The sequence below is a fragment of the Lissotriton helveticus genome, chromosome 10, assembly GCF_964261635.1.
Source record: "Lissotriton helveticus chromosome 10, aLisHel1.1, whole genome shotgun sequence".
Lineage (NCBI taxonomy): Eukaryota > Metazoa > Chordata > Amphibia > Caudata > Salamandridae > Lissotriton > Lissotriton helveticus.
In genome coordinates this window covers 418,742,271-418,756,360 of record NC_136071.1, presented here as the reverse complement: position 1 = coordinate 418,756,360, position 14,090 = coordinate 418,742,271, and the positions used below count along the sequence as shown (strand labels likewise).

Genomic DNA, 14,090 nt, shown 5'->3' with positions numbered 1-14,090 from the left:
CCTGTCAACAAGTGTAGAGAATAACCAATGGGCCCCATAGGTGCCCCCTCAGCGCCCAACCAGAGGGCTCGCACAAAAGGGGCCTTGTTAGGTGGTCCCAAACATACTTTCTGACAATGTTTCCATGCTTGAAAGGCTGGCATGCAAACCCTGCTGGAAACCGTGCATCGTAATCCCATGGGTGGAAAGACCATCCTTTGAGACTACGGGCCGGCCTCCGACTGGCCGGCAGACTCATTGTAATGCTGCAGTCGGAAAGTAAACCAAGATGTGGCCTGGAAAGGCTCCGACCATGGGTTGGAGCCTTTCGGGCCGCACCTTTATCGGCCCCTAAGTGTATGTTTCACATATAAACCAATATAGTTGCTATGTTTATCTTACGGTTAATATAAACCAATATATATCATACATGAGGTAATTGAGTACTTTATTAGTACCAACAGATGAGCAATTGTGGAAATCTGAAGAATGCAAAAGTGAATAATAAATATTTATTTGTGACCGGTGACTGAATTAATGATGTATGCAGATTGATATGTAATAGTGATTTATAGAGAACTTGATTACCATAAGTGGCTTACTTCATATCCCAGAGTTCGTATCAACGAGCTAGTTAGACAGTTTATCAACAATCTGTGGCAGTAGTGGCAGGAAGTGGGATGGCCATAGGCTACGAACTTGGCACATGCTCATCTTACAGTAGAGCCGTGTTCCAAGCAACCTGAGCTGTGATCAGCGTTCGGAGGCTGAGGCAGAGTTGAAGAGCTGCTAGGCAGTTGGTCAAGACTCGGGCTTCTTTTTTTTTTTTTTTTAGTTTGAAAACTTTATTAACAAATAAAAATGGTAAACAATAATAGACATCAGCAGAGAGAAAATTCAAAATATCAATTCTGATACAAGTCAGTACTAATGTCTAAACAGGGAAATAAAGCATTTTATGAGATTTTCAGATTCTAAGGGAGGGGGAAAGGGGAGGAAAGGGAGAAAAAGAGGATGCTACAACTTAATAATGTCATACAGGAAAAAACGGCACTACAAAAAGAGTAATTAACCATACAATACAATACTATGTAAAAAGGTATTATATTATAAAAATTGCAAAAAGGAACATTAAAGAAACTATAGGAGAGTAAAAATCCTTCAAGGCGGTTTAAAATTTTCTGAGGTGGTGTGACGAGGCAAATTACGAGTTAAATGATCCAGGTAAGTGGTGAGGGGCAACCAATAAAGGTCTACATTACGGCTTGGTGTGCAAGAAGAAGCAAAGGCAACATCAAGCCTATGGAAATGACATAAAGAGTTCCACCAGTGTCGTGTAGAGATATTTGAAAGGGTTTTCCAATTAGAAGAAATATGTTGGAAAGCAAGTGCTAACATAAGATCAAAAAGACCATGTGAGTGTGAAGGAAGAGCCAAAGAGTCAGAGAGACTACCCAGAAAGAGGACGGGAAGTGAGAATGGAATAGAAAGTGTGAAAATACGAGAAATATAGGACCAAACTGTTTTCCAAAAGGAAGACACAGCAGGACAGAGAAAAAATAGGTGGAAGAGGTCAGCATCCAAAAAACCACACGTCCAACATTTGGAGTCTGAGGTAGAGGAAAAACGAGAGAGAGAGAGAGAGAGGGGAAAGATAAAGCCTGTGATAAAGAAAGAATAAAGATTGAGTAAGAGAAGCTGAACGAGAAATCTTTAAGGATCTAGCCCATATAGAGTCCCATAAAGTGATAGGCCAAATGCAATCTAAATCCTTTTCCCAAGAAAGTTCTACTTTAGTCTTGCTGCGTTCAGGATTGGGAGAAGAGTAGAATTTATAGATTAAAGATGCTTTAGGAAGGGTAGAGAGAATAGTAAGAAGAGAAGAATGTGGAGATAATGGATCGCAAGTCCTCAGTTCGATTTCTGCACAAACAATTCCTTCACACTATTTCACAGACACATCTCACTGACTCTTGGAGGCTCCTACATCCCGATACTTTAGACTATTCTTTTTTTTCTCCTCCTCATGCGTCTTTTTCTCGTCTTGACTATATCTTCCTTTCTCAATCGTTATCTCAGTCTTTACTGTCCTCTTCGATTGAACCTATTGTTATTTCTGATCATGCTCCCATTGTAACTGATCTTGACTTACTCCCACCTCATCCCAAGTCCTCTCGTTGGCGTTTTAACTGTGCTCTTCTTTCTGACCCTAATTTCTCTTCCTCATTTCGCTCTTTTACTAATGATTTTTTCCAACTTAACTCTGATCCTACTATTTCTCTCTCTATTCTTTGGGATTCTTTTAAGGCTACCCGCAAGGGGGTTCATCATTGATTTTGTTTCCAAGAGGAAAAAACAGTTTCTTCAAAAGCAGAGGCTCTCCCTTGCTCGAATCAAACAATTAGAACACCAATTTTATACTTTCTCGGATAAAGGTATGTCGCCAGATCTTCTTAGAGCCAAACTAAGTTTTAACAAACTTTCTACTGACAATGCGTCTACTATTCTTCTCCGTAGTAGCGCTCGCTATTATGGGGGTCGCAACAAATCAGGTAAACTTTTAGCCAATTATTTAAAATCTCGCAAGGAACGCACTCTTATTGACTCCATTTATTCTCCTGAGAATGTCCTTCTCCATAAGGATAAGGACATATTGGATCAATTCTGTTTGTTTTATCAACAGCTTTACACTCCAGAATCTCCTCCTGCTCCCTCTGCTATTCATTCTTATTTTGAGAAACTTCCCAAACCTTCCACTTCACATCTAGATTTCTCTGCTCTTGAACTTGATCTTTCGTTACATGAACTTTCTGCGGCTTTATCTTCCCTCACTAAAGGTAAAACTCCAGGTCCTGATGGTTTTCCTGTCGAATTTTATCTACATTTCACTGATCTCTTGTTGCCGAAACTTCTTTCTCTCTTCCAACATTTTTTATCCTCTGGCACAGCTGAAGGCTCTTTTCAAGATGCGACCATTTGTTTAATTCCAAAAGAAGGCCGAGATCCCAAGTTCTGCAAAAACTATCGTCCAATATCCTTAGTCAATGTTGACTATAAACTTTTTGCTAAGTTACTTGCTTTACGCCTAGATCCCCTGTTGCCTCACCTTATTGGTAAGGAGCAGTGTGGTTTTGTTAAGGGCAGGCTCACTTCTGATAACTCTCGTCTCTTTCTTAATGTCTTAAATAAATCTTCCTCTCTCTCGGTTCCCTTAGCCGCTATTTCTGTTGATGCGGAGAAAGCTTTTGATAGAGTGGACTGGTCTTTCTTGTTTGCATCATTGCATTGGCATGGGTTCGGCCCTTCTTTTATTTCTCTTGTTTCTTTGTTATACTCTGCCCCCAAAGCTTCAGTTCTTGTGAATGGTCAGCTATCTTCCTCTTTCTCTCTCCAACAAGGCGTTCGCCAGGGGTGTCTTCTTTCCCCTCTCCTCTTTATTTTGGCTCTCGAACCGTTTCTCACCTCTATTCGACATAATGACTGTATTACCGGATTTCCCTATGGTTCTGAGCAGTTGAAGCTCTCTGCTTACGCAGATGACATTCTCTTATTTGTCTCCGACCCAGAATCATCTCTTCCTCCCTTATTATCCTCTTTTGATGATTTTTCCTCTGTTTGCGGTTATAAGATTAACTCGGATAAAACTGAAATCCTCCCTTTGACCAATACCTGTCTTCCTCATATGTTCTCCTCCACTGGTTTTGCTTGGAATAGTACGAAAACCAAATACCTTGGTATTTTGTTCTCTAGAACTATCTCTTCCTCTATTTCATTGAATATGTCTGCAGTTTGGGGGGCGTGGCCAACCAGGCAGCGAAATGGCCGCTCTGTAAGCGTGCTCCGCCGGCTACAAAGATAAATCCTGAATAATCCTTCTCCTGGTCACAGAATTGCCTTGGTACAACAGCGCTGTGGTGGAAGACACTTACCTCCACCTCCGACCCGAAATTGGTGTGTGCTGGTGACCGCGGACCACGGGTGCAACCTCCCGAACTTACGGCGATCCGCACTCCATTCCGGACCTCACCGCTACGGAGCTGCCGCTGGCCTGGACTTCCGACTACAGACCGTGGCTTGGAGGGCCCTCCGGAACCCGAGCGTGATTGCTGCGGGGTCCGCGGTGAGCCTGCGCCGCCGCATGTGCGGTCAACCGCTGGATTGCAGCAGAGCTGGAGCGCGACCGGGAGCCGAGAGTGTCCCTGGGACCCGGGTTGGACTGTTGCTGAGGGTCCCGGTGTGGACAGAGGGCGCGATCTTGAGGTGAGCCCGCCATTTTGAAGGCGCTCTGTTACATTAATTTGCGAGGCGGCTGCGACCTGGACTGACTCCCGTGTCCGGAGGGCTGCGATATTGGGACATTGCTGGTACCGGGGAGGCCCCTGGAAAAGGCCCCCTGGTCCGGATTAATACACCCCTAGCTGCAGATAGAGCCCGCTCCTGCCACGACGGGACCTTCTCCCGGCTATCGGGACAGCCGACCTGAGCCTGCTGGTTCACCGGAGCGGAGCCCTAGTTGCGAGGCATTGCTGTGGGCCTCGCACCTACTGGTGAGTGCGGAGACCTTCCTATTGCCGACACATTGGGAGCTTGAGGCGCCCGCCGGGGCCAAAGCTGCGACTCTTTCACCCCCCGCCTACCTGCACTATCAGTGAACGCTCGTATATAGGCTGGGAGGCCTAACTGGGCTGAATGCGACACAAACTTACGGAAACATACGCCTAAAGCTGCCCTGATCTTCACTGAGAGAGCCAACACAAAGGTTGTTCCACTATATAACATCTCGAGGGCCACTAACTTAGCTGCACCATGGGGAAAAACGACGCCAAACAGCCCAAGATTACTTTTGAGCAAAAAAGCCCTGATAAACAGATTCCAGCGGACCAAGCCGAGATCGCTCCACTACCCCAAAGTTCAGGTGCGGGCTTTGACTTTAATACACTGATGCTGGAGGTTTGTACGAGCCTCAAGAGCATCGACGCCAAACTGGATGCGATGGCCGCTCAGCTAGAATCTGTAAAAGCCAAAGTGGACACCCACGAAACTAGACTAGACTGCTTGGAGAACAGGCAAACTGAATGCAGTGAATTTCAACAACACACCAAACAGCATGCTGCTAGCGTCGAAAAAGAACTAGAAGCCCTACGAGCCAAGGCAGATGATTTGGAGGCGCGCTCCAGGAGGTCGAATATCCGCATCACGGGAATTCCTGAGACGGACAATACGGGCAAGATGGAGATGTTTGTAACGGAGCTCCTCCATGAACTCTTCGACCCGCACCTCTCGCAGGTCTTCACAGTCGAGCGAGCACACAGGTCGCTTGGGAAGGTTCCGGCACTGGGCACCCCGCCTCGGCCTATTCTTGCCAAATTGCTTAATTTCCAAGATAGAGACCTCATCCTACGTCTCGCGAGGATGAAGGGTAAGATTATACATAAAGGTAATAACATTTCATTTTACCCGGACTTTACCCCCCTGGTCCAAGCTGCGCAAAAGGAATTCATGCCAGCGAAGAAAATTCTTCTGCAAGCTAACATCAAATACGCCCTGCTGTACCCAGCCAAGTTGAGGGTAATTCATGAGCATACCTCGCACTTTTTCACTGACGCGAAATCAGCACTCAAATTTGCTAAGCACATTAGCGGGCCTGGTGCGAGGCGAAAGTCACCTAGACTTGAAACTGATTCTGACCGACTGAGTGACAATGATTAATATGCTGGCATTGATATAGTACTGTGCTTGATATCTAAATTCTCTAATTTTGCCTTACTGCCATAGGCCCCCCTTTTCCAATCTGATATTCTGGGCATCTCGCCTGAGGGGGATGGAGGAATCCGAATAGCTACCCTACAGCGCTGAAGAGCCTTATGGGACGCATGATGTTTTTAGTGTTTAGATGTACTATCCTGATGCGACCCTATGCACTGATAGCTATTAGTGACATGGAGATTTCTAATTGTATGTAGCCACCCTGTGTCAACAGGGGTGTAAACCTGGAGCGCCGCGCCTCACGGGGTGTATCCCACTGTTTGAGTGTCTAGTTTGCGACACGACATGGGTTTTGGAAGATGGGCTTTGTCACGACCTGATTGGGGGGTTGGTGAGGGTGGGGGGTGGAGGGGGGGGTTGATTTGTTTGTTAACTGTTCAAAGTTGGTGCTTTACAGGATACGATCATACTGCTGACACGAATACTGAATTACTACATCTGATTTGGGCGGGGAGGTTTGATGCAGAGGGCGCTGACACTGGCCCGACAATTGCTGTGCTATTTGTGGAGAAACATGGGAAGTGTTAAAATGTGGACTTGGAACATTAGAGGGCTGGGGGACCACAAGAAGGCCAGATTGATGCATGGCATGCTGGCTAGACACAAAGTCGATATATGTTTTTTGCAGGAGACTCATGTAAATTCTACCCCTTCATCCAGATTGCAACACTCGAGATGGGCACAGGTGTATTCTGCGATTTATTCAAATTACGCCAGGGGTGTAGCTGTGCTAATTCGCAGAGGCCTGGATTGGCGAGAACATGATATTGTACTGGATGGGGAGGGCAGATATGTCATTGTGCATGGTTCTCTGCAGGGCAGACCTCTGGTATTTGCTGCCATCTATGGCCCAAATGTGGATGACCCGGAGTTTTTCAGAAATGTCTGGGCCCGGATAATGCTATTGGATTGTCCACATATTGTCCTCGGGGGGGACTTTAATGTTACACTTAATGATGATTTGGACCGTAGGGGGATGGGCAGGCCCACACACACTGGGGCCAGACAGGCCATTCTCGATGTGATGGAAGAGGGGGCGCTGTCTGACGTGTGGAGAGCTAGACACCCAGCTGACACTGTGGGTACATGTATTACTGGTCACCATGCAGCCTGGTCCCGACTAGATTACTGGCCGGTGTCCCCGGCCGTGGCATCGTGGACGATAGACACTTCCATACAGGCTAGATCCCTCTCAGATCATGCCCCCTGCCAATTGGAATTGAGCATACCCGGGGTACCTAAACGGGCGTTTACTTGGCGACTACCCCCGTATGCCCTAACTGACACTGTATTCACAGAGGAGATACGTGAAGACATTGTGAATTATTTTGTAGAAAATGAGGGATCGGCGGCCACGGTGGCTACGGTATGGGACGCCTTCAAGGCGGTTATCCGTGGACAGTGTATTGCTAGGCAGGCTGGAGTGTTACGATCTATACGTCTTTCGCTGGCTAACCTCGAATCGGAACTGCGGGAACTAGATCTGAAGTTCTGCCGCGATCCGTCTCCGGAAACGGCGGGTCGGATGAAGGAAAAATTGCTCGCCTATAATGAGGAAGCACAGCGAGAGATAGCCTTCCTGGGCAAACATGCAGAGGCCCGCAGATATGGTGAGGGGGACAGACCGAGCAGAACACTGGCGCGAATGATAGCTCCTAGCTCTCAATCAAACTTCATACACTCCATCAGAAGGGGGGATGGAACTATGGTTGTTGGCCAGGAGGAAGTGCTGGAAACGTTCGCCGCATTTTACGAATCTTTATACACCTCCAGGCAGCCCACGGTCCCTGAGTCACTTGATGGCTTTCTAGACTCCATCGCCATTGTCTGGTTCAATGACTTCCACCGCCAGTACATGGATGTCCCCATTTCTGTCCAAGACATAGCCCAGGTGATTAAGAGCATGCCTGCAAGCAAGGCCCCGGGCCCAGACGGTCTGACTGCGGCCTTCTACAAGACATATGCCGAGGAATTGGCGCCTAAGCTGCATTCTGTCTTTGTTGAAGCTCTAGAGCTGGGTGCCCTACCCGAGACAATGCGAGAGGCCTTGATTATAGCGTTGCTCAAACCAGATAAGGACGGCTTGAACCTTGATTCATACCGCCCTCTTTCCTTAATCAATGTGGACGCGAAGATCTATGCCAAGATCATTGCGGACAGGTTGCAGCCCTTGCTGCCGATGGTGGCACTGCCTGATCAATCTGGCTTTGTCCCTGGTAGAGCGACGTCCCACAACCTCAGGACGATTTTCTCAGTTCTTCATTACTTGCACCCTTCTACGCAGGCTGCGGTGGTGTTTCTGGATACTACCAAAGCATTTGATTCACTAGAGTGGCCATTCCTTTTTAGGATTCTTGCAAGAATGGGATTCAGCCCACTCTTTATAAACTTGATTAAGTTGCTATACGTCGCGCCTAGAGCTAGAGTAAGCATAAATGGGCTTGTCTCGGAATCATTTGCCATATCCCGCGGGACCAGACAGGGCTGTCCTTTATCCCCGCTACTATTTGCAATAGCAATGGAGCCCCTGGCCGCTCGAATTCGTCAACACCACACAGCGAGAGGGATAAGATTCAGTTCGCGAAGCCTGCTTATATCCATGTACGCAGATGACGTCACGCTGTACGTTCTCGATCCCTTGGAGAACCTGAACCCCCTACTGCGCGAATTTGTCCGGTTTGAAGGGTTAGCTGGGATATCCATAAACTGGTCTAAGTCCGTAGTCTTCCCTCTAACTGAAGCCACACGCGAGACGCCCTCTGATTACCCTTTGCGCTGGGAAGTTGATGCTGTAAAATACCTGGGAGTTTGGGTGAGCCGTGATTTGCAGGAACTGTGGTCTCTTAACTTTGGGAGAGCAGTGAACTGGCTTGAGGGCAAGGTGGAAATGTGGAACAAACTACCCTTATCACTGGTAGCAAGAATAGCTCTAGCGAAGATGGTTGTCCTCCCCAAATTCCTGTATTTATTTGTTAATCTTCCCATACCACTAACGGCGCACTTTCACGCTAGAGTAAGATCGCTACTTCTGACACTTGTGTGGGCAGGCGGACAGGCGAGAGCGTCTTGGGCACTACTCACGCTTCCGCTGCGGCAGGGAGGCCTGGGAGCTCCGGACATGAAATTATATTCATTATGTGCACAGGCGCAGTTCCTGCACTTCTGGGCTTTTTCTACCCCTTATCAACCGCATGTTGCGGTGGAGATGGATGTGGCGGCCCCATCCCCCCTTACTGTAGCGCTATATGGAAAGGTGTCTCGCCCTGCGACGGACGTGGACACGGTGGATATGCTTCGCTGGACATGGCGTGAATTGCGAAACCGGGCCAAGCTACCCCTGTTATATGCACCGGCGATCCCGCTACGTGGAAACCCTATGTTACCCTGTTTATGTATGGGCGGAGGCGCGCTTAGGCTTCGAGGGCAGACACTGCATACGTTTGCTGATCTCTACCCGGGAGGCACCTTTCGAGACCTGGGTGCATGCGAGGAGGGGCACCCGGAATCTTTTTCGGACTTGCTTCTATACCACTCATTGAAGGAGACCTGTAAGGCGATGTGGCCCCAGTTCCCTGAGGAACTGACGCAACTAGTGGCTCTTCAGAATCTGCTCTCGAAACCCTCCCCCAGAAAGCTTGTGTCCCGACTGTACAACTGTATGCAGGACCAGTCCCCCGTCATGGTGCCTTCTTCCATGCAGGCCTGGAGTGCGGAACTGGATGTGCCCCTTACAGATGAGCAGTGGGAATTCTGTTGCGGACAACTTGCTATGTTGTCGCCCAATTACAGGCTGAGACTAGTACATTTTAAGTTTCTGCACAGATATTACCGCACACCGATCTCGCTACATCGCATGGGCCTTAAAGATGACACTGAATGTTGGAAATGCGGCCGCGAGAATGCCTCTTTTCTACATGTGGCATGGAGTTGCCCTGTACTGGAGCAATACTGGCTAGACATCTTCACTGCTATCAACCAGATACTCCATAGGTCAGACGCACCGTCCCCACTACTGGGACTACTAGGCTGGGTTCATGGCACATTGCCCGCACACAGAAAGTTGCACGCGCTATTGCTCCTTTATGCTAAGAGGCAGGTGACGGTTAACTGGGGCAGGCGAGCGACTCCTACATTTGCTGCATGGGTTCGGGATGTGACATACGGTAACGCACAGCTTGAATGCTACTGGGAGCTGATGCCTTCCGCCTCCAGGCCTAACGACATCTGGAAGCCATTTGTGCTGTGGACACATGAACGTCATTCCTCTCCTGCCTCCACACAATCGATACCAGGAGAAATATCAGATGATATGGGATGATCCCTCTGTCCCTGCAGCTGCACTCAGCTGAGATGGCGCGCCTTGGGGAAAAAACTGCATTACATGTGAGTTTTCCATTTATGTTGAGGTCATGCGTGTGGCTTTGCGCCTGTGAGTGGCCAAGAGGTGGTCTGCCTTTCCCAGGCACTGGACCTTCTCCCCCCCCCCCCCCACACGAGTGCACTCCTCTCCATCCTCTGCGCTTCCATGCCCCCCCTCTACTGCATAGACTTCTGCTTCCACCGACATGTATACTCTGTGTCACCCCGCCCCAAGACATCAATACTTCCTTATACCTGATCTGCTGCCCGTTAGTAGTTTTATCCCCGCACCAGAGTTTGGTTTTGTTCCTGTTTTCCTTTTTTAGAAGGAGGGAGGGGGAGGGAGGGTGGGGGGAATACATGGTAGATAGACGTTACTAGATTTGGACTGTGCTGCTTTCTGCTCTTATGATATTCGTACATATACAGTCACCCTGTACTCCTGTTTCATTACCTACGGAGTGCTGCATGCCTATCTACCGGACACTTATAACCGTTAATGTTTGTTTCTTGCTGTTGCATATGCTCATTGTTGATGTACCCGAGACGCTGCCACTGTTCGCATATTGCATACTGTGAACTATGATATGTCCTTAACGTCGATCTGTTGCTTAATAGCGGCCGGCCTCAGGGTTGTTGGCATGACGCTGTGTGACTATAACGTGATCTCAATAAAAACTTTTAAAAAAAAAGAAAAAAAGAATATGTCTGCAGTTTTATCTCGAATTGAACATTTATTCTCCTCTTGGAATCCCCTCTTCCTTTCCTGGTGGGGTCGCCTTGATTCTATCAAGATGATGGTTGCTCCTATCCTTATTTATACTCTTTCTATGTTACCGGTTCATATTCCTGCTCTTTACTTTAAGCGCATCGATTCTTCTATATCCAAATTTCTCTGGAAGAACAAAAAAGCTAGAATATCTCTTACTTCCCTTCGCAGTCACAAATCGAATGGAGGAGTTAACTTTCCTGATTTCTGTCTTTATCATAAATCATTTTCCCTCCGTCAGGCTTCTCGATGGCTTTTATCCGATCCTTCCCCCTTTTCTCCTCTCTGGCTTGATATCGAGCGGAACTTGTTGCTTCCTTTTTCGTTCAAGGAGGTTTTGGATTTTTCCTCTAAGAACCCTTATACATCTCTTCCTCTGTTTAGACATATTTCCTCTATTTTAAAACCTCTACTAGGCGTGCATGCTACTACCCGGGAAGCCTTTTTACACTCTCCTATCTGGTATAATTCCCTTATACTTTTTCATAATAGACCCATTTATTGGAATTCTTGGAGATCGAGGGACATAATTTGGGTTAATGATCTTTTTGATGGTGTTGCCCCCAGATCCTTTCCACAATTTCAGGATCTGTTTCATTGTCCTCGTTCATTTATGCGTAAATTCACACTCCTTATGGAGATTATTCTAGATCGTTACTATTCTCTTCCCTCTTAAGACTCGGGCTTCTGCTTTTGCTCTCTCTCTGACCTGTGCACCACAAGGCCTCACGTGCTCTGGGGATGGGGTGTTATCGGTTCTAGATATGCCTGATGGAGTTGATTCATCCGCTTTGTGATAGAAGCCATTCTTGTCTCAGACTGCTCTGGTGCTCGTGTTTTGGGCTTCTTAGCATTCCATTTCATTTCTCAAACGTGTATACATAATGACGTTGAAGTTCCATGAAGTTGAGGTCGATTGTTGCCAGCATTTCCATGAGTGTGGGTGTAGGGGAGGCTTTCTATGAAACAAGGTGATGGTGGCTATATTCACCCGTGTTCAGCAGCCAGCAGTGAATGGCAAGTAATATTTTACTCTACTTCGTCAAAATGATTTCTTTACTGCCCCTTTTAATCAGAAACATCCTTTGCTTTCCCTGCAGCCCGACCCGGTGATGACTACACTGATTATGTGGCCACTCGATGGTACCGAGCCCCCGAGCTCCTCGTCGGTGACACGCAGTATGGAGCAGCAGTCGACGTCTGGGCCATTGGCTGTGTCTTTGCAGAGCTGCTCTCAGGACAGCCACTGTGGCCGGGCAAATCTGACATGGACCAATTGTACCTGATCATCCGGACGCTGGGTAAGAGACCCTTTTAGCTTGTCTGACAGTTTGTAGTAGAAAGGTTGGGTGGTAGAGACTACCAGCAAGAAGGATGAAGTCAGAGAATGACTGGGCTCCGGAGGAATGGTGAGATTTCCCAGAGAGCAACATGCCTCACAAGGTCGGTAGAGTAGGGCCGAGAAAGTCCTATTTCTTCTACTCGAGTAAGCCAAAGCTGGCTTAGAACGTTTGCCACCTGATGGGAAATGACACGTTCCTGTCAATTTCCCAGGAATTTTGGCCATAATTGTTGCCTGTAACGGCAATCGGGCATCCCCACGACCTAGACAACCTAGGCAGTCACCTAGAACTTCTTTGTCTAAAATGTCTCCCTGCCTCGAACTGAGTCTCGACTGGAAGTGAGATCAACTCAGATTCTGACAAGATTTTACCTTCCCCAGGGAAGCTGATTCCAAGGCATCAGTACATCTTCAGAAGCAACCAGTTTTTCCAGGGCGCCAGCATACCAGAACCTGAAGCTGAGGACGTGGTGAATATTGCATGTTTCAGTGTCCTTTTATGTCTTCGGTTGATGAAAATTGTCCATATAAACCTGCTGAGGTAACTTGTGTTTCTGTATTTGTTAGAGGAATGTGAAGGCGCACGTGCAGCCACTACTGCCAAAATCTAGTCTCATCTCGTGGAGGACCCATCACTAATTAACCTAAGTGGGCTTTCCCTCCCATAGGTTCCCTCCATTTGTAGCTGCCATGTTTTCAGTTTGTTTGTGTGTGGGATTTCCACGTTGTTTGCGTGCTTATGTGTACATTTGAATACCTTATCTATGATGCTTTAAGTGATATTTTATAGCAAATAAAATCAATCACGAAGTCCACATAGTAAGTTACATTTCATCCATGACTCCATTTGCGCACTCAAGTGGATTATATTAGCTTTAAAAGAGCTGCACACTTCTGAACTTTTTTATGCAACATAAGACATCTCCCCTTTCTAGCAGGATCACCATCGAAACGTTCCTATAAAAGCTCATGAGGCTGATACTCCCAATATCTCTGCTAAGCTCTGTGTGGGCCTGAGAACAGCTTATGGTGAATGATATCTGCTCTTATCAGATGCAGGACTCTCAGAGGCAGCTGAACCCGTACCTATGCTGTCGAGTTGAAGGAATGGGGCTAGTGTCCTCATCACACAACAGCCTACTCCCATCCTGCCCATATGTCATTACCTCCTCGTCAGACCTCCCCGTCACAGTCCTTAACGCATGAGCAGTAGCTCCTCCCAAAGACTTTCCAAGCAAAACTCCCTTAGCCCATCCCTACCCTCCAGGCCACTCCCACATCCTGTGGCTCATAACCCCTTACCCACTGTAGCACATCCTGTTCTTTTTTTTAGGTGTCGGCCTAACGTACACTGCACAGTAGTGTTCGCGTAGCCAGAGTCCTTTTCTGGGGGTTTTGAAACTGGACCTAGAACATGACAGCGCTCGTGCGTGTTCATTTTCTATGGTCCATTTTCATTGGGCTTTGCATGCATGTAGTTTTTTATCAGAACACGCAATAGGCCACGGGCGGTCTCGTAGCTCCGCCCATGTCCTATTGGTGTCTGTTACGTGCACCAAAGCCCATATGTCTTCAATTATGGTGCCCAGACACGGGCGCGATAATTGAAGACATATGCTTTGCAGTGTCGCGCGCACGCGCACCACTCTCTGGCTTTTTTTTTTTTTTACAATAGCGATCGCAAAAGAGATCGCTTTCACTGCTGCTTGTTTCGGTTGTTGCTGTCGTTGCTAATGTTGGACTTCCTGAACTGGGCCCATGGCCAGGTTCCCTCCCGCCCCACCCCACTGTTTTGCAATCCTGTTCTGCTCCTGAACTTAACTCGAGTCCCTCCTCCCACTCTTCCTCCCCCTCGGTCTCTACAGCCTCCAATGT

General features: G+C 47.6%; 1 protein-coding gene across 1 annotated transcript in view; it reads left to right on the top strand.

Moving 5' to 3' along the window:
- The window catches only part of CDKL4 (cyclin dependent kinase like 4), an 843,500-nt gene that overhangs the window by 641,540 nt on the left and 187,870 nt on the right, over positions 1-14,090 (top strand). Inside the window, exons 6-7 of the mRNA XM_078662902.1 lie at positions 11,974-12,174; positions 12,597-12,685. Coding sequence (XP_078519028.1) covers positions 11,974-12,174; positions 12,597-12,685 — 290 coding nt within the window. The remainder of the gene's footprint in view (positions 1-11,973; positions 12,175-12,596; positions 12,686-14,090) is intronic.